At 47.4% G+C, this 21,558-nt stretch overlaps 1 protein-coding gene across 1 annotated transcript in view; it reads left to right on the top strand.

The window, feature by feature from the left end:
• Window positions 1-21,354, top strand: part of FBXL16 (F-box and leucine rich repeat protein 16) — a 67,789-nt gene extending 46,435 nt beyond the window's left edge. The window contains exons 2-6 of the mRNA XM_088464879.1: window positions 1,119-1,817; window positions 11,917-12,425; window positions 16,110-16,194; window positions 19,202-19,265; window positions 19,404-21,354. Of these exons, the coding sequence (XP_088321005.1) occupies window positions 1,131-1,817; window positions 11,917-12,425; window positions 16,110-16,194; window positions 19,202-19,265; window positions 19,404-19,552 (1,494 nt within the window). The 5' untranslated portion in view covers window positions 1,119-1,130 and the 3' untranslated portion in view covers window positions 19,553-21,354. The remainder of the gene's footprint in view (window positions 1-1,118; window positions 1,818-11,916; window positions 12,426-16,109; window positions 16,195-19,201; window positions 19,266-19,403) is intronic.
• Window positions 21,355-21,558: the final 204 nt, after the last annotated feature.

The raw sequence follows: 21,558 nt of genomic DNA, 5'->3' as shown, positions 1-21,558 counted from the left end.
CACACAGTGACATTGGTGTGAGTGGTGGGTGAATAGGAGAGGCTACATAGCAGTCTGTGCACAGGGCACACAGTGACATTGGTGTGAGTGGTGGGTGAATAGGAGAGGTTACATAGCAGTCTGTGCACAGGGCACACAGTGACATTGGTGTGAGTGGTGGGTGAATAGGAGAGGTTACAGAGCAGTCTGTGCACAGGGTACACAGTGACATTGGTGTGAGTGGTGGGTGAGTAGGAGAGGTTACATAGCAGTCTGTGCACAGGGCACACAATGACATTGGTGTGAGAGGTGGGTGAATAGGAGAGGTTACATAGCAGCCTGTGCACAGGGCACACAGTGACATTGGTGTGAGTGGTGGGTGAATAGGAGAGGTTACAGAGCAGTCTGTGCACAGGGTACACAGTGACATTGGTGTGAGTGGTGGGTGAGTAGGAGAGGTTACATAGCAGTCTGTGAACAGGGCACACAGTGACATTGGTGTGAGAGGTGGGTGAATAGGAGAGGTTACATAGCAGCCTGTGCACAGGGCACACAGTGACATTGGTGTGAGAGGTGGGTGAATAGGAGAGGTTACATAGCAGCCTGTGCACAGAGCACACAGTGACATTGGTGTGAGTGGTGGGTGAATAGGTTACATAGCAGTCTGTACACAGGGCACACAGTGACATTGGTGTGAGAGGTGGGTGAAGGCGCTGCTGCCACCTGTCTGTATAGCGCTGCTGGTCACATGGACCACTCCCGCGACTGGACCCCTATGCAAAGCAACTAGAACTACTCAAATATAAAAATACTGGCGGAAGCGATTTAATCCTGGGCGAAGCCGTGGGCAACACCTAGTTCATTACAATATACAAATACAATCTCCCAACTTGTTTCTCTGTGTTTTGTTTTCACTGACAATTCTGCATTGCCTTATAGAAAAGTGATAAAACAAGCTACGTGTATGACGTCACTAAAGCCAAAAGAGATTACATATAATCATTCACTAAATATACACATATATTTTGCAGCTCCTTCTAAAGAATTAATGTCACTTATGTTATACATGTAACCGTGTGTGTATGTATGATTTTAACATGTATTTTCCATTGACCTGTGGTTCTCTCTTTTTTTCATAGTGAGTTGAAAACATGTCTAATACAACCAACGGCGACACCAAGGCCCAGTGCTTGCCACGTAATGGGCTGGTGAAGATCCCTGGTCCCACCAATGGTCTGAGCTCTGCCAGCATCACCAAAGGAACGCCAGCAGTCAAGAACCGCATTTGCCAGCCTCCCTCTGTGCCATCCATATTAAGTCAGGCCTTTCCCAAGCACCCGGAGCATGTTAACCCTACAGTGTTACCCATCCTACCACCGCCCCCGACCCACAACATCCCTTTGGGCCTTAGCCCTGGAGAAGAAAATGCGCCATTATCATGTGGGCCCTCGTTGGACAGAGTCCAGGGTCAGGGGAAGGACTGTCACCTGGCCCTCGATGAGAAGATCTTAAACCGGCTCTTCTCTTATTTCTCGGCTTGCGAGAAGTGCGTTCTTGCACAGGTCTGCAAGACATGGAGGCGGGTACTTTACCAACCAAGGTTCTGGGTGGGCCTCACCCCTGTCCTCCATGCCAAGGAACTATACAATGTCCTACCCACAGGGGAGAAGGAGTTTGTCAGTCTGCAGGGATTTGCTGTGCGCGGGTTTGAATCGTTCTGTTTGGTTGGGGTGTCGGACCTGGATATCTGTGAGTTCATTGACAACTACCCTCTGTCCAAGAAGGGAGTGAAGTCTGTGAGCCTAAAGCGGTCAACGATCACCGACGCTGGCTTGGAGGTGAGACGGCCGGTAATGTAGTGCCATCCTGGTTGTAATTCTCACATACACACACACATATATATATATGTATGTACAACTAATGCTTTGAGGGACACGTATTAAGTCTTGGAAAGTGATAAAGTGGAGAGAGATAAAGTACTAACCAATCAGCTCCCAAATGCCTTTTTTTCAAACACAGGACCTCATTCAGAGCCGCTCGCAAAAAGCGAGCGCTAGCTGCTCGCTCTGAATGAGGGCGGACTTTTTTTTTTTTGTAGCCAGCCTCCTGGCCGCTCGCTGAGCTGTGGGTGTGCAAATGATTATTACCCAAATCCACAAACTTGGTCTGAAAAGTGCTTCAAATGTTTCCTTACAAATTAGATCCGTGGTTCTCAAACTCGGTCCTCAGGACCCCACACAAGTCACGTTTTCCAGGTCACCCAGCAGGTGCACAGGTGTATTCATTACTCACTGACACATTATAAAAGATCCACAGGTGGAGCTAATTATTTCACTTGTGATTCTGTGAGGAGACCTGGAAAACATGCACTGTTTGGGGTCCTGAGGACCGAGTTTGAGAACCGGTGAATTAGATGAACAAAGTGTTTTCCAGTCATGCGTAACTCATTTGTGAATATGTCTGTTCCTGTTATTATTTCACGCAGCAGAGAGCACATTTAATTTCTACTGTCCGTTGGTTCATTGAGAATCCTTCATTAATAATATATATATATATATATATATATATATATATATTTAGAAAATGTCCATCTGACAGCAATCAGCTATTAGATTAGAAATATACAGCAGCCGCTACAGGCAGCTTAGTGATGATGTCACAGGGGAGAGACAGATAATGTTTAGCGCCGCTGCTAATGGGGTCAAAATAATAGGACAAAAACACAGACACTATAAAACATGGAATTAGCCTTTAAGTCAGGGCTGAAACCAAGTTTTTCCATGCGGTTGGTTACATTTCTCTAATATGTGTTCTGAATACATCCATCTGCAAGTATGGGACGTCCAGGGACAGCTGCGAGGCACAAGTATTAAAAAAAAAAAACGTTAAAGGGTCCTGCTAAGCTAATGCACTGTAATTTGTAAAGCCCTGCTTAAGGGCGAGGGCAGCTTACAGCAATAATATATACAGACTGCATGCAAATCACGTCCCCTCACTGCAGGGGCGGAGAAGGTCCTAAGTAAGACAGAAATGGATAGCAGATAAGGAGGAGAATCAGTGCTCTGGAGCCCATAGGAACCAATTAAATGTCTGCTGTTATTAGGCTGGCTGATCAAAGCACAGTCACGTGTGAGCGAGGGATATAAATAATTCAGTGCGGTGCTAAATACATTTTCCTAGACACACTTACTATTTACTATATTTGCTAAATTCATTTTTTATAAACAGTAGTATTTTATTTTGTTGCGTTTATTCTGTGTGTGTGTTGTGTGTGTGTGTTGTGTGTTGTGTGTGTGTGTGATTGACATTACACATTTATAAACCCTTTGTAATACAGAATATGACCCCTGCTATCACCCCTAGGGCCTTAGGCTATCGGTGCCTGCCTGCAGGGTCAGTAGCCAAGAAGTCTGATGTGCACTGACAAAACGCTTTTCCTTCCATTAGCTTTGCACGGCCTACAAGGCACAGACCTTCAGAGCCGCGAAGATGTAAAAATAAAGCAGACAGCTTAGTATCCAAAGACAAGGAGCAGTTATCACAATGGAAAGTAAGAGGCCGTCATATTATGAGGAGTTGCTGGTGTTACTACAATACTTCTTATTGCGATATTAACTGATGACAATCGTCTGAGGATGAAACATTTGATAATGTTTATATTTATATATATAATTATTTTATCTATTTTTGAGCAATTATTACTTTTCTTTTTTCTATTAGTCAAACTGAAAGAAGCAGCCTGGGCTTTCTGTGCCACTGTGCACACAAGAGTCGGGCTAGTTGTCCAGTTCATAAGTTCTCAAACTCGGTCCTCGGGACCGCAAACAGTGCATGTTTTCCAGATCTCCTCACAGAATCGCAAGTGAAATAATTAGCTCAACCTGTGGATCTTTTAAAATGTGTCAGTGAGTAATGACTACACCTGTGCACCTGCTGGGTGACTTGGAAAACGTGACCTGTGTGTGGTCCTGAGGACTGAGTTTGAGAACCACTGGTTGTTACGTTCTGGGTTATTTGTGGACCCGGGGTGGTAGCAGGAGCGATCACAGAAGCAGATTTGTAAATAAAACTAGGATTTTTAATAAGTGCTCGAGTGGACATATAATGTGGCAGTAAATAAAAGTCCAGGAAAATATAAATGTGCACAAGAGTTCTGTGGTGGGAGCAAAAGGGTTAATGTCCAGGTAGAAACAATTAGAGCAGTCCAGGTGTGCAGGTAGTGAAACTGAAAATAAACAAGCCAGGTTTTCAGATAGTGAACTGAAGTGCAGGATGTCAGCAGGCTCAGGCATTCAGGTATGGGCAAGGGTGATGGAGGTAGTGGGGTAGTCCAGTGGGAACTAGGAGCTGACAGGCAGACTGGCAGACAGCGGATTCACAGGAACAGGAAAGCACAGAGAACTCCCTCTCAGCTAGGCTGAGATACACGTTGCACTGGCAAAGAAGGAAGGCACTGACCCTTCCTAAATACCCCATGCCGTGCTGTTACTGGCTGGAGGGAACATGTGACTCACCAGGATTGGCCAGCCGCATCACATGGCCAGAAGGCAAGATGGCAGCGCCCATGCCATACGGAATGGAGACGCCGCCAGGCCTTACCAGCGCAGAGTGACAACAGGCCCGCACAACAACGCGTGCAGCCAAAGCCCCCCGCCAGACACTAGCTCCGCCACCAGACAGCCCGCGTCACAAAGACCTCACAGGTAACACTCGCCTAGCGTCATGCTGAAATACCCTGGCCGTGACACTGGTCTAGTTTAAAGAGGCTGGCCAACCTTTACTATTCCGTGCCAGTATCGCCAAGCAGCCCTGGAGATTTTTTTTTTTGGTAAACTATTGTTGTGTTTTTTTGAGAGAAGTGGCTATAAAAAAATAAAAACATCCATATCGCCAGGGTAATTGATAAATAGACCCCTCAATGTTATATGTACGAATCACTAAGGCATGGGGTGGAATATGCTATAATGGAGGGAGCAGTTCATTGGCTGATCGAGGTGGGGGCTGACCTCTCTCAGCCAATGAACGCTCAGATATGGCTCTACAAAGATAGAAGCCGCGTCTGAGCTCTTCATTCGAGAGGTAACAACCATCATGGTTGTTGCCTGTTGCATGGATCACGTTTCTCATTTTTTTATTTTACCAAGAGCATGGATGCCTACAGGGAGAAGGGGACCAGTCCAGGTAATGTAGGTGAGTATGTGTGAGTGTGTATGTATGTATTAAAACTTTACTATCATGGTGTGTGTATTATGTTTATTTAAACATTTCTTTACAGGTGAACTACAGGTACCAGCCCTTAATGCCCTGCATGCTGATACTTGTGGTTCTCCAAATACCAGCATGCGGGGGAGGCTTGCTGGGACCTGCACTTCTACTGTAAAGACAATGGCCCTCATTCAGAGCCGTACGCTCTGAGCAGAGCGCACGCTCTGAATGAGGGCCGCCCTCCATGAAAATGGAGCATCCTCCTGGACGCTCGTATAGCTGTGGGTCACCACCCACAGGCTATACGAGCGTGCAGTTTGATGGCCGCGATGGTCTTGACCATCACGACCATCGAAACTGCGAGCCGGAGCCTGCGGTTGAGGTTTTCAACCGCAAGCTCCGGAGTGATTTTGGCTCTATCAGAGCCAAAATCACTCCCACTGACATCACTAGTGATGTCAGTGGGCCGGCTTCTGACGGGAGGCATTCCCGTGGGAACGCCCCCATCAGGGAGGCACGCCCGAGGCACGCCTACCAAAGGGGGCATGCTGTCAATCAACATCGACAGCACGCCCCCTTTGATCAGACACAATGAGCGAAGGACTTTCCTTCGCTCGTCGCGTCTGGCGCATGCGCACGACGGAGCTCCCTCCGTCGTGCGCATGCTCAGTGCACACCATCGACCCACTTGCAAGCGGACAGCCGCTTGCGAGTGGGTCTGAATCAGGCCCTATGTTTCCACTTATCTTTTTTTACACTACACTTACACTATCAACCCGCCACCCACTGCCCGGGGGTGGTGGGGATAGCCCCGGGCTATCAGCCTGGGCCAGGGTTGCCCTGGAGAGGGGGACCCATTTATTTGGAGGGTCCCCAACTCCCCAGGGATCTCTGGCCTGGCTGACTAGCGGTTAGGGCTGTTGCTTCTGCTGGGGGCCCCGGTGAAAGGGCACCCCTGGCTGTGGCATCAGCCCCCCGCTAGAAAGCGTCCAGTGCTGGTTGTGGAGATTACAGTTGAACCCTACGCATTTCTTCCCCTATAATTCCAGAACCAGGACCATATCAGAGCCCAGTGCTGGTTGTGATAAGTACAGGGGAACCCTATACAATTTTTTCCCTGTACTTACAAAACCAGGACTGGCTATGAAAAGTCCGGAGCTGGTTCTGTTTTAGGGGGGGATCCCATGTCATTTTTTTTTAAACTTTAACTCTTTCTAAGCTTTTTACAGTAAGATACATGCATGCATCTCACTGATGTATGCAGGTCTCTGTCTCAAAACGAACTGCTTATGCTGAAAGTGAAAGCATGAAGCAGTTCTATTCAGTCGGGGCTTTGAAGTTTGTTTTGAAGTGGGATTTGGTGTTCGATTTGTACATGAACATGCAAAATCGAACAGCAAATCACTGTTCAAAAACGAACCAAATCGAATTCGATTTAGAAAATGCTTCTAAAATCAAATTTTAGTAAATGTGGGATTTGAAGAGGTATTTGTACATTCGATTTGAGGTTAGCTAAATCAAACATCAAAACGAAAGTAAAAATGAACTTTGATAAATATACCCTATTGTCTCTGTAGAGTTTTAAGAAAATTTAGGGTCTCATTCAGACCCGCTCGCAAGCGGGTCGATGTTGTGCTTTGTGCACGTGCAGCGGCCACACTGCGCGTGTGCAAGCCCCGGAGCGAGAGAGAAATGCTCTCGTTCCGGGACTCACTACAAAAGGGGCGGCTGTCGATGGTGATCAACAGCTGTCCCCGTTTTGCAGGCGTGGCCGGGGGGTGGCTACACAAACGGAGGCGTTCCAAAGCGAACGCCTGACGTTTGTGGGCTGCCCCACTGACATCACCATCGCGACCATCATCCTGGCCGCTCGCTAAAGCTGTGGGCGGTAACCCACAGCCTAGTGAGTGACCAGGAGGTCGGCTCTCAAAATGGATGCGGCCGCCCTCATTCAGAGAGAGCGCTCGCATTTTGTGAGCGGCTCTGAATGAGATCCTTAGTGTGTGAGATTTGCTATATTTTCTACATAATCTTAATTCCTTCCCACTCAATGTCGGTACATTTATAGTACTTTCCAGCAAGACAAGCCTTATGTTAAACAGGTTTTAATTTCAATCCGCTCAATATGGCAGCCACCTGCTGCACTGTGGCCCGGCTGTCTTGGAATCCTGGAAACTGACTGCAAACTGTTACTTCTGATATACAGCCACTGGATTGTTTGTTATACATAGTGCCTAGAGAGAGTTATGCATAGGAGAGGAAGGGTGAAGTAGGTACAGCGGAAGCCCGGCACCAGTGGAAATCCCGATCGCTAATAAGGTAAGTACAACTAACTCTATTTTCCCCCCTAACCCTCCCTTAGGGGTACCTAACCCTAACTTCCCCGCCCCCAAGTGCCTAACCCTAACTCCCCTCTAAGTGCCTAAACCTACCCCCCTGTCCCCTAGCCTAAACCTAACCCTCCTGGGGGGGTGCCTAACCCTAAGTCCCCCCGGGAGCCCTAAAACCTAACTCCCCCCCCCCCACGCGTCTGTGCGCGCCCGGCGCCCGGCTTACCTTCATTTGGTATGCCGGACATCAGGCTCCCAGCGTAGGTGTAATGACAAACATCAGGTTTTCGACGCCTGTCATTAGTGCCTTTGCCGGGATTTGACAGTCGGGGAGGCCGGTGGTCGGCATTTAGACCGTCGGCTTCCTGACTACATCCCAAGAGGAACTGTGGGCTTCCCTATTGTTCATAGGAAACCCTGTGATGTCACAATAGTGACATCATCAGGATTTTTCCTATTGGAATAGAGGCCCATGGAGCTGCAGAGAGATGTGTCTGAGAACTTCCCAGTCTGTCCGTTCTGAAAGATCATCCATTGTAGCCTGGATCTCATATTCACTGGATCTATCAGTGCTGGAAATAAAGAAAATTTTTTAAAGAAAAACATAAATGCAAAAAAACCCTTGAAAAAATAAAGCAGACTTTGCTTCAAGGTCCTACATTTCCATTACAACTTATTTGTGATACCAAAAATTGGAACCCTTGGATAAGTACCAAAATTAGACTACTCATGCTCCTCACAAGTGTTTATTTAGAACTCATCATAAACGCAGGTTCTATTTTGCCCACAAGACTTGAGCGCATGTTTTAGGTGCCTGCAGGTCCTGTGCAGGCACTAGGGGCAGGTTTACACTTATCGAGGAATGCCAATAAATCAAGGACTGGAACCCAGCCAGAAGAATGTAGTAAAACCTTACAGTAAGGTCTGTGTAATTAATGAAGGTGATCAGGAGCCCAGACAGGTCTGTCGTGCAGGAGAACCATGTATGAGAACAATGCTGGAATTTGGTTTGTGACGCTAGATATAAACCAGACAGAGCAGGTTAATATCAAGGCTAAGGTCAGGGCAGGCAGTACTGCTTCAAAGGTCAAATCTAGGCAGCACAGCTCAGGCCAGGTAGCAAACTATGTACAATGGTCAAATCCATGCACAGGTCAGGGCAGGTGGCAAATTACAATGATCAAATCTAGGTAGGGTCAGGACAGGCAGCACAACTTCAAAGGTCAACTTAGGCACAGGTCTGGGCAGGCAAGGATCAAATGAGAACAGGTCCACAAACAAGTAATATGAGGTGAGAAGAGTAAAAAGTTGATACTTAATAAGCCTAGCAGCTGAATTATGTTGCATTTTAAGGTGGGTACACACTAGAGACGAGTGGTTTGGCTTCACTTGGTTTTGTTCACATCTCAAAAACGGCATCATATTGGCTATCCGTTTCTCACGTGTTTTGGATAGCCAATTAAATAAATCTGGACTAATCTGAAATTGCTACAATTTGGCGTAATGGACCAAGTAAAAACCAAACCGCTCATCTCTAGTGCACACTAGGATGATGGGCAATGGCACGATGGTCGGGACGAATTCCCTTTACCCTGGACCAAGCGAGATTTGCCCATACACACTGTGCAATCCTATATACAACGAAACGTTCCGTCCTTCATTGAACTGCACCACATCGTACATGATATCTTCTGATTGGCCAACCAGAAGATATTATATGCGCGCAATCGGGTGTACACATTGTACTATCAGCCCGATATGTTGTTCCAATTTGCCTGGAAACTACATATCGTCCAGGTCTGGTCCTTGTGTGTACCCACCCTCATTTCTCAGGAGAGGCTCTTTATGTACATCAACAGTGAGTGTAGATCTTAGAAACAATATTAGCAAAGCTCCTACCAACATTACAGTAGTTGTCATACAGGTTGAAATACTTGTGCTACATGATCTAGCAGTGTAGTCTAGCAAACTCTAGATTGGTGATTATCTCATGTTTCTGTGTCAAAACTCCTCTTTGAAAGGCAATGGTCCATGCACACCCAGGTGAGTAAAGTCTGGTAAGAGTCTGACCATAGAAGCATAGCCCAGTGTACACTGGTGATATTATCTTGACATCCACGGGAAAATAATGCAGCTTTTGAGAATGATGTCTATGGCCATGTGATAATGTCATGTGATAATGTCATGTGATAATGTCATGTGATAATGTCATGTGACGGTAGTTGACCATATTTAGACACGATTGCAAATTGTCCATACTGCCCATCTGGAGTCTGGATGGTGTAGCAAGTGTTTGTCTTGTATAAGATGAGGTAGGTGCAGTTGAAGGTGAAACCTGTACCCCTATTTGTACTTCTATTTTTCCAACACTGGACAATAAAGCTTGTTCATTATTGCTGATATAGGACAATAGGGATGTTGGGAGTGAGTCCAGGATCTCCTCAGTAGGTGTATCAGGTGTTTGTCTATGTGTTTGTGTCTATAAATCTGTATATAGGGGTTATAAAGGACGTAGGACATGTAGGTTGTATGGATTGTTGGAATATAATGTCCGGTTTAACTTTAAACTCTGTAGTAGAACTTATTCACCCTTATAGATATTTAAGTTGTTCTATCAAGACAGTAAAACAGATAAGTTTTCTCTTTTAGTAAACCCGTTCCAATCCTGCATGGGGATGCGGTTAGCTTACCGCCGCCCGGAATGCCGGCCATCAGAAATCCCGAAGCTAGAAGTCCAACATGGTACTAAAGATAGGCGTCTAAATCCCGACGCCTATCTTTAGCCAGACGCCGAAATCCCGACAGCCGGCATCCCGAATGAAGGTAAGTGAGGATTGTTAGCCGCAGGGGGGGAGGGTTAGTTTTAGGCACCCCCAGGGGGGACTTAGGGTTAGGCACCCCCCAGGGAGGGTTAGGCTAGAGGAAGGGTGGGTTAGGGTTAGGCATCACTGTGGAGAGGTTAGGGTTCAGCACGCCCTTTTCCCCGGGAGGGTTAGGTTTAGGGTGCGGGAAGGGGAGTTAGGGTTAGGCAGCACCGGGGGGACTTAGGGTTAGGCACCACCAGGGGGAGGTTAGGGTTAGGCACACCCCCCGTTGAGTTTAGGTATAGGCACTGCTAAGGGAGAGTTAGGGAGGGGAGGGTTAGGGTACTTACCATCCCCAGTCGGGATCTTCACTTTTCGCAGGGGCAAGCGCAGGATTTCTAGAGGGGGGGTTTCCAAATGCCTGATTTTAGAGCGAGTGTGGTCAGTCCATGAAAAGGGCATAATTTGCACTTATCCAGCCTTAATATACACCATGTAAAGTGTATTGTGTGTCATAATTCCGGCATATACAGGGCCAGCAATCACAATAAGCCATTAAATGCGGCAGTAGGGCCATCTTGTCTGAGCTGAGTGTTTTATTTAAGTTGTGTGGGCACCATTCCAGATCATGGGAGCAAGTCCGGGAGTCTGGGGTTGCAGCAGAGGAACCTAGCACTGCCCTGGACATATATGTACATATTGGTCTCCTTACAAACTGGATAGTGTATTATTATACAGTATTAATAATTTACTCTATTGATGGCCTATAGCAGTGGACCCCTAACAGTGCATGTTTTCCAGATCTCCTAGTTGGTGCACAGGTATATTTATTACAGGCTGGCACATGTTAAACGATCCACAGGTGGTGCTGATTATTTCACTTGTGATACTGCGAAGATCATGTAGCATTAGTAACATTCTATTATATTATTATCTCTATTGTGGTCATGGTGTGGGCTGGAAAGGGGGGTTTCTAGGCAACCGGAAACCCCCCCTGCGTTTGCCTATGACTTTTCGGGCTTCCATCGTCGGTATTACGTCCGCCGGGAACACATCTGGCGGCATTACATAACGATTCCCCTGCATGTACTGTGCATAAAAAGTTATTTTCTATATTGTATAAACATGTCCCCTGCTGGGGTACTAGATAGCGGGTTGCTGATATCACTTGACCCCCTCTGGCAATTCTCATTCCTGCACAAGGCAGTCAGAATTAGCTATCAGTTAAACAAACATAGAAAAACTGTGAAATGCATCTCGTCAGGAACATATACCTGGTCACCTAGGGGTCAAAGGGGAACTCCAGACTCCTAATGACTTTGCAGAGCGTGGAAGTGTCATATCTAAGGGCAACGAAACAAACGTCATTTGGATAAGATAAAGGCTTGTGTGAAAAAACACAGAAGGAAGACAGACCTATAAAGAGGGACAATGCAAAAGTTGCCATAGGAGGACATATATAACCACTGTTGTTAAAGGTGATAGACCCCTGTGCGAGTCTTGCACCATTTTTAGATTATCAGAGTATATGAGACATCAGAGCCTTTGCAGCTGTTATTGAAATCTGAAGTGTGTGTTCTCTCTCCACATTTCTCCAGGTGATGCTGGAGCAGATGCAAGGAGTGATAAGACTGGAGCTGTCTGGTTGCAATGACTTCACCGAGGCTGGCTTGTGGTCCAGCTTACACGGACGCATCACTTCCCTGAGTGTCAGTGACTGCATCAATGTTGCAGACGACGCAGTAGCAGCTATCTCTCAGCTCCTCCCGAACCTGGGCGAGCTGAATCTCCAGGCCTACCATGTAACGGACACAGCGCTGGCCTACTTTACTGCCAAACAAGGCCGAGCCACGCACACCCTACGCCTCCACTCCTGCTGGGAGATCACCAACCATGGCGTGGTCAATGTGGTCCACAGTCTGCCCAACCTGACTGTCCTCAGCCTGTCTGGGTGCTCCAAAGTGACAGACGATGGGGTGGAGCTGGTGGCAGAGAACCTGAGAAGACTCCGTGGACTGGACCTCTCATGGTGCCCCAGAGTCACAGACACAGCACTGGAATATATAGCATGCGACTTACACAAGCTGGAGGAACTGGTGCTGGACAGGTAGGTGGCCAATGGCATGGAATATGGGAGCAAGGTTAAAGAGCGCTCATAAACTACACCGAGCTGTCGACATACATATACGTCGACATGGTTAAAAACTGTCGGCACAATCAGAATGCTGACAATCAACATGTCAACACCAAATTGTTGAAATTGTTTTGCCCCTGTTTTTTAGGATTAGGTTTAGGGTTGGGCTAAAATAAGCAACAACAAAAAATAACAAGTCGGCCACTTTGGTGTCAACATGTTAAATGTAGACATTTTCAATGTGACAATATTTTAATCATGTCGACCTAAATGCCTGTCAACATATTGGTTGTCAACCTATTGACCATGTCGGCATTATAGCTGTAGACACTCAGACCCTGTTGACATTACCTCCAGGAGAGGTGAAAGTGTCCAACTTACCTCTATAACAGGTTACCTCCAAAAGACAAATGCAGGACATTAAGCAAATATATACATATAACATATATGAAGATTGTGCCATCTGTATACAGTATATGGGAGATTAGCCCTGTTAGTTTATGTCATACTGTATTTACATTCTATTGCTCACATACCTGCCCTAAAAGCAGATCATATGTGAATGCTTATGTCTGTAATAGACATATATGTATTTAGCAGGTTTGGCAAACCTGTTTGGTTACCCACTTGTGACACATCTGAATAACATGAGGACACAGAAGTCACAGCCCTGTATGTTCTCCCACTGCTCCTCTTTATTACAGTATATAGGATATAGGGGTCTATTTACTAAGCAGTGTTAGGAGACAGAGGGCCTGATTCAGAGCCGGACGCTATTTGCGCTCGCTCGTTCAGAAAAAGGGGCCGGATATTTAAATAGAGCGCTCGCTCTTTGCGGTCTGTTGACGCCTCTATGTCTGAACGAGCGAACGAAACATGCGCTCGCTATTTTTTAAAAAACGCCCCCTGGCCGCTCGCATCCTACGTCATCTCCGCTATTTATTAGATTAATCGAGTACATCGAAAGGCGTATGATGTGCTCGCAGTGCTTGTGGTAGCATTTTCCTACCGCAATCATGCGAGCAGTTCAGGCTAAAAGACAACCAAGTGACGTGGTCGATGACGCTGCTTTGTTAATTATGCACACCCTTAAAACGCCCGTTTTGACCGTTTGGCACTCCTGCGTTCGGATCTCCACTCCCCTGTTACCACCCACGAACGCCTCATCCTGTCACTCAAATTAGCAGGCATTCGCTATTTTGCGAGCACACAATTTCCGACCGCAATGACGTTCGCGCATGCGTATTACAACCCATATGCATGCGCAGTTGTGCGAACATCGCTCGGAGCGAACCAGCGGCCGCTCACGAGCGGCTCTGAATCAGGCCCAGAGTGAAAAGTGATAAGAAAGTGATAAGGTGCCAGCCAATCAGCTCCCAACTGTCATTTTTCAAACACAGCCTGTGAGGTGACAGTTGGGAGCTGATTGGCTGGCACCTTATCACTTTTCACTCTCAACACTGCTTAGTACAAAGACCCCATAATGTTTAATTGGTCTCTAGCAGGAGAAATGCTGAGGTCTGAGTTATTAAGCATTACTGTACGATATGTGGTCGTCTGCTGCCCTCATCCTTCCTACCCACCGGGGGTCATTATTACATCTCATCGCTTCCCCCGTTAATCCCATCTAGATGACTGTTTATGATGGTGATGCATGTTGAGGTGATGTGTGTGTGCATTGATAAATACGGACCAGGGTCTGATTGTATCCAATCTTCAGCGACTGGTAGTGTAGGACGTCTAACCTGTAGCCCATCAGATCACTGGAATGTGTACAGAAGCACAGAGTATTTCAGGAGTGACCCGACTACTGGTGCGATTGTGTCATTGAGGAAGGGGCTGTGACAAGGGCAGAATCATTTTATAAGAAGGAGAACTGAGGCAAACAAGAGGTCACAGCCTGAGGGCCTGATTCATAGGTGGGAGCAGAAGCGCCTGCAGCTGTGTCTACCGGCGGTGGCCTGTATGTGACTTTATGCAAATATCCTTAGATGCGCGCTGTCAGCATCCAAACACGCAGTAATACCGCCTGCTGCGTCCTTAGACCCAACCTTCGGTTGCATCATCGAAACTTGCACCAGGCTTGCCTACCCTCCCGATTTGGCCGGGAGCCTCCCGATTTTCGGGTGCCGCTCCCGGCCCCCCGGAAAGGCGGGCAAGCCTCCCGGAAGCTTGCAACACTCCCGACCTCCCCCCTGAAACAAACGGAAACCCCCGCAGCGGGGGGCCCGGTGACGCGATTCGCGCAGAATCGCGTCATCGTGGCCCCGCCCCCTGCTTCACAATGCTGAAAATAACAGCATTGTGAAGAGGGGGCGGAGTCACGATGACTCGATCGTGTGTCCCCGCCCCCAGTGTGCCACCAAATGGCTGCCCCCACCCCCGGCTCCACCCCCAATGGCCAGCCCCGCCCCCTGCTATTAGCCGACAATCAGCTCCCTCCCGGAAGGCTGGAGCTGATTGTCGGCAAGTATGACTTGCACCAATCCTATGGCAGGTGAGTGCGGTCTCCTTTGTGAGCGGCCGGGCATCTGTGTACGCAAACGATTTCACCGACACGCCCATTATTATTATTATTGTTAAACTTTATTTATAGGGCGCCCCACATGGTGCGCAGCGCGGTACAACGGGCAACATAAAAACAGTACAGTACAATACAGCGGACAAATGACAATTAGCACTACAAATCTCAGCACAGCTACTGATACAAGGGGTGCAAGGGAAATATTCAGCGTAAGAGAAACCAAATGATTGCATAAGAAAAGGGGTCTTTTAAGCCTCTAGGATGGGGGCGGGCATTATGCAAATCACTGGTTGTAGATAGCCTATGGGAAGCAGGGGCGGGTTTTCAATAGGGACATTATATAAGGGGCTAGAAGTGTGGGCCAAAGCCTCTTTGTTTCCAGATTCCCACCCTCCCTCCCCTTTACATTTTGGCCATGCTGTTGTGGATTTGTTATAAGTGTGGCGGGAAAGAACGGTAGGTCACCAGTCCGTGTGCAATTATTTAGTTGAGGGCGCTCCCTTCGTTGACTGGTAGTTGGCTGTACCAACCTAACGGGGGGCAGTATCATCACCTAAACGGGTGGGTAGTCAAGGTAGGGGGTGAGTGATACCTTTTTGTTGATTATATGGTTTATATTATCATGTTTATGCACTCTGGGCGATCTACGCCTGCTATGCCCGTTGTTGTTTGTGTGTGGGCATTGCAGATTTGGCTGATTTCCGGCCGTCCTGTCTTTACCACCATATATCCTTAAATAAATAATAAATAAATATTAAATAATTATTGCTCCAACAAATCGCCATCAAGTTATCTGCCAAATCCACATCTCAGTGTCTTTATTTATTTTAGTAGGGTAAGTGGTTTGCACACACGACAACACCTCATCCGATAGAAGGTTTAGCTGCAACCTGTACCAATAGTCATGGGCACATAAAACGGGTCTATGTTATGGGGGTGGAGTCCAGGGGTGGAGAGCCCAAGGTGGAGGTGTAGAGTGTAGCTGGTGTGCAAGGGAAGTAGGGAATGAGAACAGGAGGGAAGGAGGGCCCTGCTCATGGAGCTTACAGTCTGAATGTTCCGTGTCTGATAGAGAAATGCAGAACCAGGATCTGCCCATGACCAGTTGTACTGACTTCTGCTCCTCTCCCCAGGTGTGTACGGATCACAGACACAGGACTCAGCTACCTGTCCACAATGTCATCGCTACGCAACCTGTACCTACGCTGGTGCTGCCAGGTGAGACTACAGCTGGGAGTGGGCTGCATGGTATTTACAGCATGCATGCACGGAGGTTCTTATTATACATCTATTATGTATGATTCTCAATTTGCCCACAAACTGCGCAATACCACCACTTGGCCAAATCACCGGCAGTCCAACAACGTACAGTACGGTCACCCACCATGCACGCCAGCTCTGAATGCTAATTTGAACCAAACTGACCCAGGGTGCGCTGCGTCCCGTCACTCATCGCATGGGCGCTGACGTTGATTACGCCGGCATGCATGAAGAGAAACGCAAAGCGCAGCTCTCTTGGTAAGAGCTGTCCTTTGCGAGTGAGGGTCCCTCTGGCATCCTTCCGTAAATGTGCAGAAGGACGCAAACGCTGTGCGGGCAGATGGGAGGGATCCGTGTTGGACCCTCCTGGGGGGCATCTCAATGAGAAGCCCATAGGCTTCTTTTGGCCAACTCCATCTGAAGATGGCATTGCCCACCGCATCCAAGCGCCGGACTGTGACGCATTCCGGGGCTTGGGGCACATGAGAAATGTGGTCACACCCTCGAAAATTGCATTTTCGGGGGTTCGGCCGTAATTCTGGCATTGATCACCCCTGGCAGGGAATGCAATTGGCCGGTGGCCACAGTGGTTTTGTGTCAGCCGCCAACTGCTCTAACGGGACCCCATGGGATCCAGATATTCTGCTGGACCACTGAGCAACCAGATCTCCCCTATATGGCTGTAATCCCACTCTGTGTGGATATTTGGGCAGAAATCTTGATGTATGCCCAGCTTTCATTTTGAAATGTGAAATACATCCAAATGAACTTGGAACCTGATTCAGAGGCGCTCGCTAGGCTGCGTTTGCGCGTAGCCTGCCGATGTTTGCAATGTGCGCATGCGTATAAGACGCAGTGCGGAGTGCGTGAACTAGTCCATGTCACCGGGAAGCGTTTGCTCGCTGCGTATAGCCGCCTTGCTAGAATGAGTGACAGGACGAGCCGTTTGTGGGTGGTGACAGGGGGTGGTCTATGGAAATGGGGGTGTGGTGGTGCGAACGCAGGCGTGTCTGAGCGTATTAACAAAGTTTCAGAGGCGTGCATAATTAAGACGCAGCGTCATAGTACACGTCACATGGCTGAATTACACACTGCAGCACAATGGTCAGCCACAAGCGCTGCGTATGGGTCCGATGTTACTCGATGTTACCGATTGTTGCATACACTTCCTGGTAATGACATGTATCACTAAGGGAAAGCGGGCGTCTTAAGACAGGCTGGTGGGTGTCTAAACACACCGCGATCGCACACCAAGAAATAGTGGGCGTACTAATGCCTTGCTGCGCGATCGCGGGATTTGTATACTTGGCTGCGTGCGAACGCATCTAGCGGGAAGGTCTGAATCAGACCCCTGGTTCGTACTCTATCTAACTCCAATGCTTAGTACATAGGGGGTCATTCAGACCCGTTCGCGAGCAAAGGACGCTCGCAAACGGGTCGATGTTCCCCCACTGCGCATGAGCACGACGGAGGGAGCTCCGTCGTGCGCATGCGCGAGACCCGGACTGTGACAGCCAAGCTGTCGCTCCGGGTCTCGCACCAAAGGGGGCGTGCTGTCGATGTTGATTGACAGCACGCCCCCTTTGGTGGGCGTGCCGGGGGCGTGGCAGCCAGACGGAGGCGTTCCCATGGGAACGCCTACCGTCTGGAGCCGGCCCCACTGACATCACTAGTGATGTCAGTGGGAGTGATTTTGGCTCTGATAGAGCCAAAATCACTCCTGGGTTTGCGGCAGCGAGACCCTACCGCAGGGTCTCCGTCGCAAGCCCGATGGTCGCGATGGTCAAGACCATCGCGACCATCATCATGGACACTCGCATAGGATGTGGGTGGTCACCCACAGCTATGCGAGCGTCCAAGAGGACGCTCCATTTTCAGGGAGGAGGGCCCTGATTCAGAGCGAGCGCTCTGGTCAGAGCGTTCAACTCTGAATCAGGCCCATAGGCCCCTAAAGGAGAAGGGTTCAGCACTTTTTTTAGGGGAGGTCTATGTTGTGCGAAGTTTCGCGGTATTACAGCGCATACAGACGCCAAAAGTGTTCCCTGCGCATTGATACGCATGGATGTACAGTACACCAGGAAAGGGCTTTGTATCCGGCAATGCCACAGACAGGCAACGGCAAATAGACGCAGCCGTGTCTGCGCAAACTTCTATATCAGCCCCACTGTTGTCTCCCGTGATTCTATCTAGTACACAGGTTCTCAAACTCGGTCCTCGGGACCGCAAACAGTGTATGTTTTCTTGGTCTCCTCACAGAATCACAGGTGAATTAATTATTTCCTGTGTATCTTTTAAAATGTGTCAGCGAGTAATGAATACACCTGTGCACCTGCTGGGTGACCTGGAAAACATGAAGTGTGTGGGGCTCCTGAGGACCGAGTTTGAGAACCACTGATCTAGTAACACAAGCCAAACCTGATGTATTTATAGGTATCACATCGGGAGACACTGGGACACTCAGCAATGCTTCTGCTTCCGAGCTGGTAAAGCAGCCACTAGCAATAGCACCACCTGGGGGAAGATTTGTGTTTTTGTTTTTTGGGTTTTTTTGCTTAATGTTTCCAAATGCAATTGACAGTAAAGGGAAATTAGGTATTTTCATTTTTCTGTATGCAGACAATAGTAGACACAAATACATAATTCTATTCCTTTTCTATACAGATAACTTTAAAAAAAATAAATAAATAAATACTTAGGGGGCAGATGTACCAAGCCTTCGAGAGAGATAAAGTAGAGAGTGATAAAGTACCAACCAATCAGCTCCTAACTGTCACGTTACAGGCTGGCTTTGAAAAATGACAGAAGCTGATTGGTTGGTACTTTATCACTCTCCACTTTATCGCCCTCCAAGGCCTGGTACATCTCCCCCCTGATGCATCTACCTTTTATACCGATGTTTGTGTTTATTTAGTTAAAAAAACAAATGAATAAAAAATATATGGAAACATTTCTTTTGCTGTTACAGGTGCAGGATTTTGGTCTGAAACATTTATTGGGGATGAAAAGTTTACGACTCTTATCGCTTGCCGGTAAGTGTTTTAAGGCTGTATCCACTGCAAGTCCCAGCATATCAAGCTGACACAGTGGTTACTGATTTTTTTTCCCCAGAAATAAGACATTGGCCATTAGAACCTTAGTGAAGCAACATTCTACTTGTATCATTTCAGGTTGTCCTCTGCTCACAACCACTGGCCTCTCTGGCCTCGTTCAGCTGCAGGACCTGGAAGAACTGGAATTAACCAACTGCCCTGGGGCCACTCCTGAGCTCTTCAAGTACTTCTCACAGCACCTGCCTCGCTGCGTGGTGATTGAGTAAGAAGCGCAAACTAAATCTTCCGACTCTGAAAACCATATCCTCAGAACCATTCCCAGCACGGACCATCCGATCGTTGACTTTGGCAGTTGGGTTGACACCTGAGCCATCGATTTTGCTGACAAGCAAAGAAGAGCAAGATCCTGGGAGATATTTCACACTCCGGTTTGTGAAGATTCATTCCATGTGCCGAAGAAAGGGTTGTATATTTTCCACGCCTCATCTCTTGTCTTCTTTGTCGTGGACTGTTCTGATACTCACAAATAGAGCCGGCTCCCATCCGAAACCCCATCAGCGTTCTCTACAAGGATTTTATGGTGTGAGGTTGACTACAGCACATTGTGGAGTGTTGCTTCCAGTTCAGTGGTGACCCTCCATATTTTGGTTCCTAATGCTTTAGAAGATGATTATTTTCGACAGACTACTCCAGGACATTTTTTTGGATTCTGGGTTTGTGGTATGCTAAATTGTCTGGCGTCACAGATGAGGAGAAGTAAAGACGAACGCCGGGGACACAGAACGGTTTTCTTGAGAAGTGTTGACATGTCTACTGGATTGTGGTGCTTCTCAGCAGGAGTTACAGGAAGTTCATTAGAAGGTTCTGCATGGCAGTTGAGAGGTCCTAACACCAGGTTATGGCTCACATTGAGATGGAGTGGATAGAATGATCAATATATACCCATCATGTACTTTAATCCTGTTTTGACTCTTTTACACTTTGCCAATCTACTTTCTATATAATATGGACATTTTAACATCTACCCATTTCTTTTTTTGTTTTTCTTGTTCAAGCCTTCTATAACGTAACTCTTTCCTATAGGCATCAATCTCATAATTGCTTTCATGGCATTAGTGCAGCCATGGTCTATGGAAGATGGTAGTAGGTTATGGTGGCAACTGAAGAGAGTCACCTAATATGGCACGCCTGGGTCGGCAAATTCAAATAATTGATGGAAGATCGTCAAGTTCCACTATGTTGAACTGATTGCCTGTGACTCTCTACCCATAACCACTAGCGGAGATAGGACAGCTCTCGGTTTGTGCTTGATGGTCATCCTGCAGCATTGGAATCGATGTTGAAAGAGTTTATTAGAAGAGGAGGGTGGGATGAAGAATGTGGTGTAAACATTGACCAGAGGGACCACAAGCAGGAAATGCCTTGTATAAAACTATGCTTGGTTGGAGAGGCGGTTTCCCTCTCTTGTACATCTTCCCCGACTTGCCCTAGTGCCTGTACATTACCGCCCTTGCTCGATTCACTGCTTTCACCCCGATTAGATGATGTAGGACTTTCAAATCCATTGACTCTGTCCACAGCCTGCCCCGGATGTCTACGGAGAAGCAATGTGGGCTGGGTTTTTTTTTTTTTTACGACATTTGTGCTTTTGACCACTTTGTCCCAAGTTCACAGGAATGGTCAGATGTCATGGGATGACGTTATAGAAAAAGGATGCTTCAGGGGTAACATACAATCAGATAATCCTTTTCTGTCCCTCTTGCCTTGCTGTCTTCTACTATTTCTACCCATCAATACCACAGGGTCACTTTCTCTGTTGTTATCTCCTCTCATTCTTCTCTCTCTCTCTCTCTCTCTCTCTCTCTCTCTTTCTCTCTCCCATATAACGCAGTTTGTCTCTATGTACACGTGTCCCATGTTCTCTTCCCCGCATGTTTCTTTCCTTCTGTCTTTATTCCGACTCTTCTCACTTCTGGAGAGCACCGTCTATGGAACAATCTTGTGCTGTTTCTCACCATGCTTTAAATATATTAAAAAGAAAAATATATCAAAAATTCCAAGTTTTCATCCTGAGAAAATAACCAGCTGTCTGTTTTATTTATGCATCTCTTGTTATTTATTTAGCAACTAGTAAAACTCAAGGAGAGGGCAAGCCTTCACTGTCACGGTAATGATAATTGCCGTCAGTTTGTGGGGCCATATGTAGGCCTCATGACCAGGGCCGGCTCGAGGGACATTCGGGCAGTGTGGCTGCACAGGAAACCTTCAACCT

Source organism: Taudactylus pleione, unplaced genomic scaffold (assembly GCF_031769625.1).
Source record: "Taudactylus pleione unplaced genomic scaffold, aTauple2 ptg000061l, whole genome shotgun sequence".
Taxonomy (NCBI): domain Eukaryota; kingdom Metazoa; phylum Chordata; class Amphibia; order Anura; family Myobatrachidae; genus Taudactylus; species Taudactylus pleione.
This window is presented reverse-complemented; position numbering and strand designations above follow the sequence as displayed.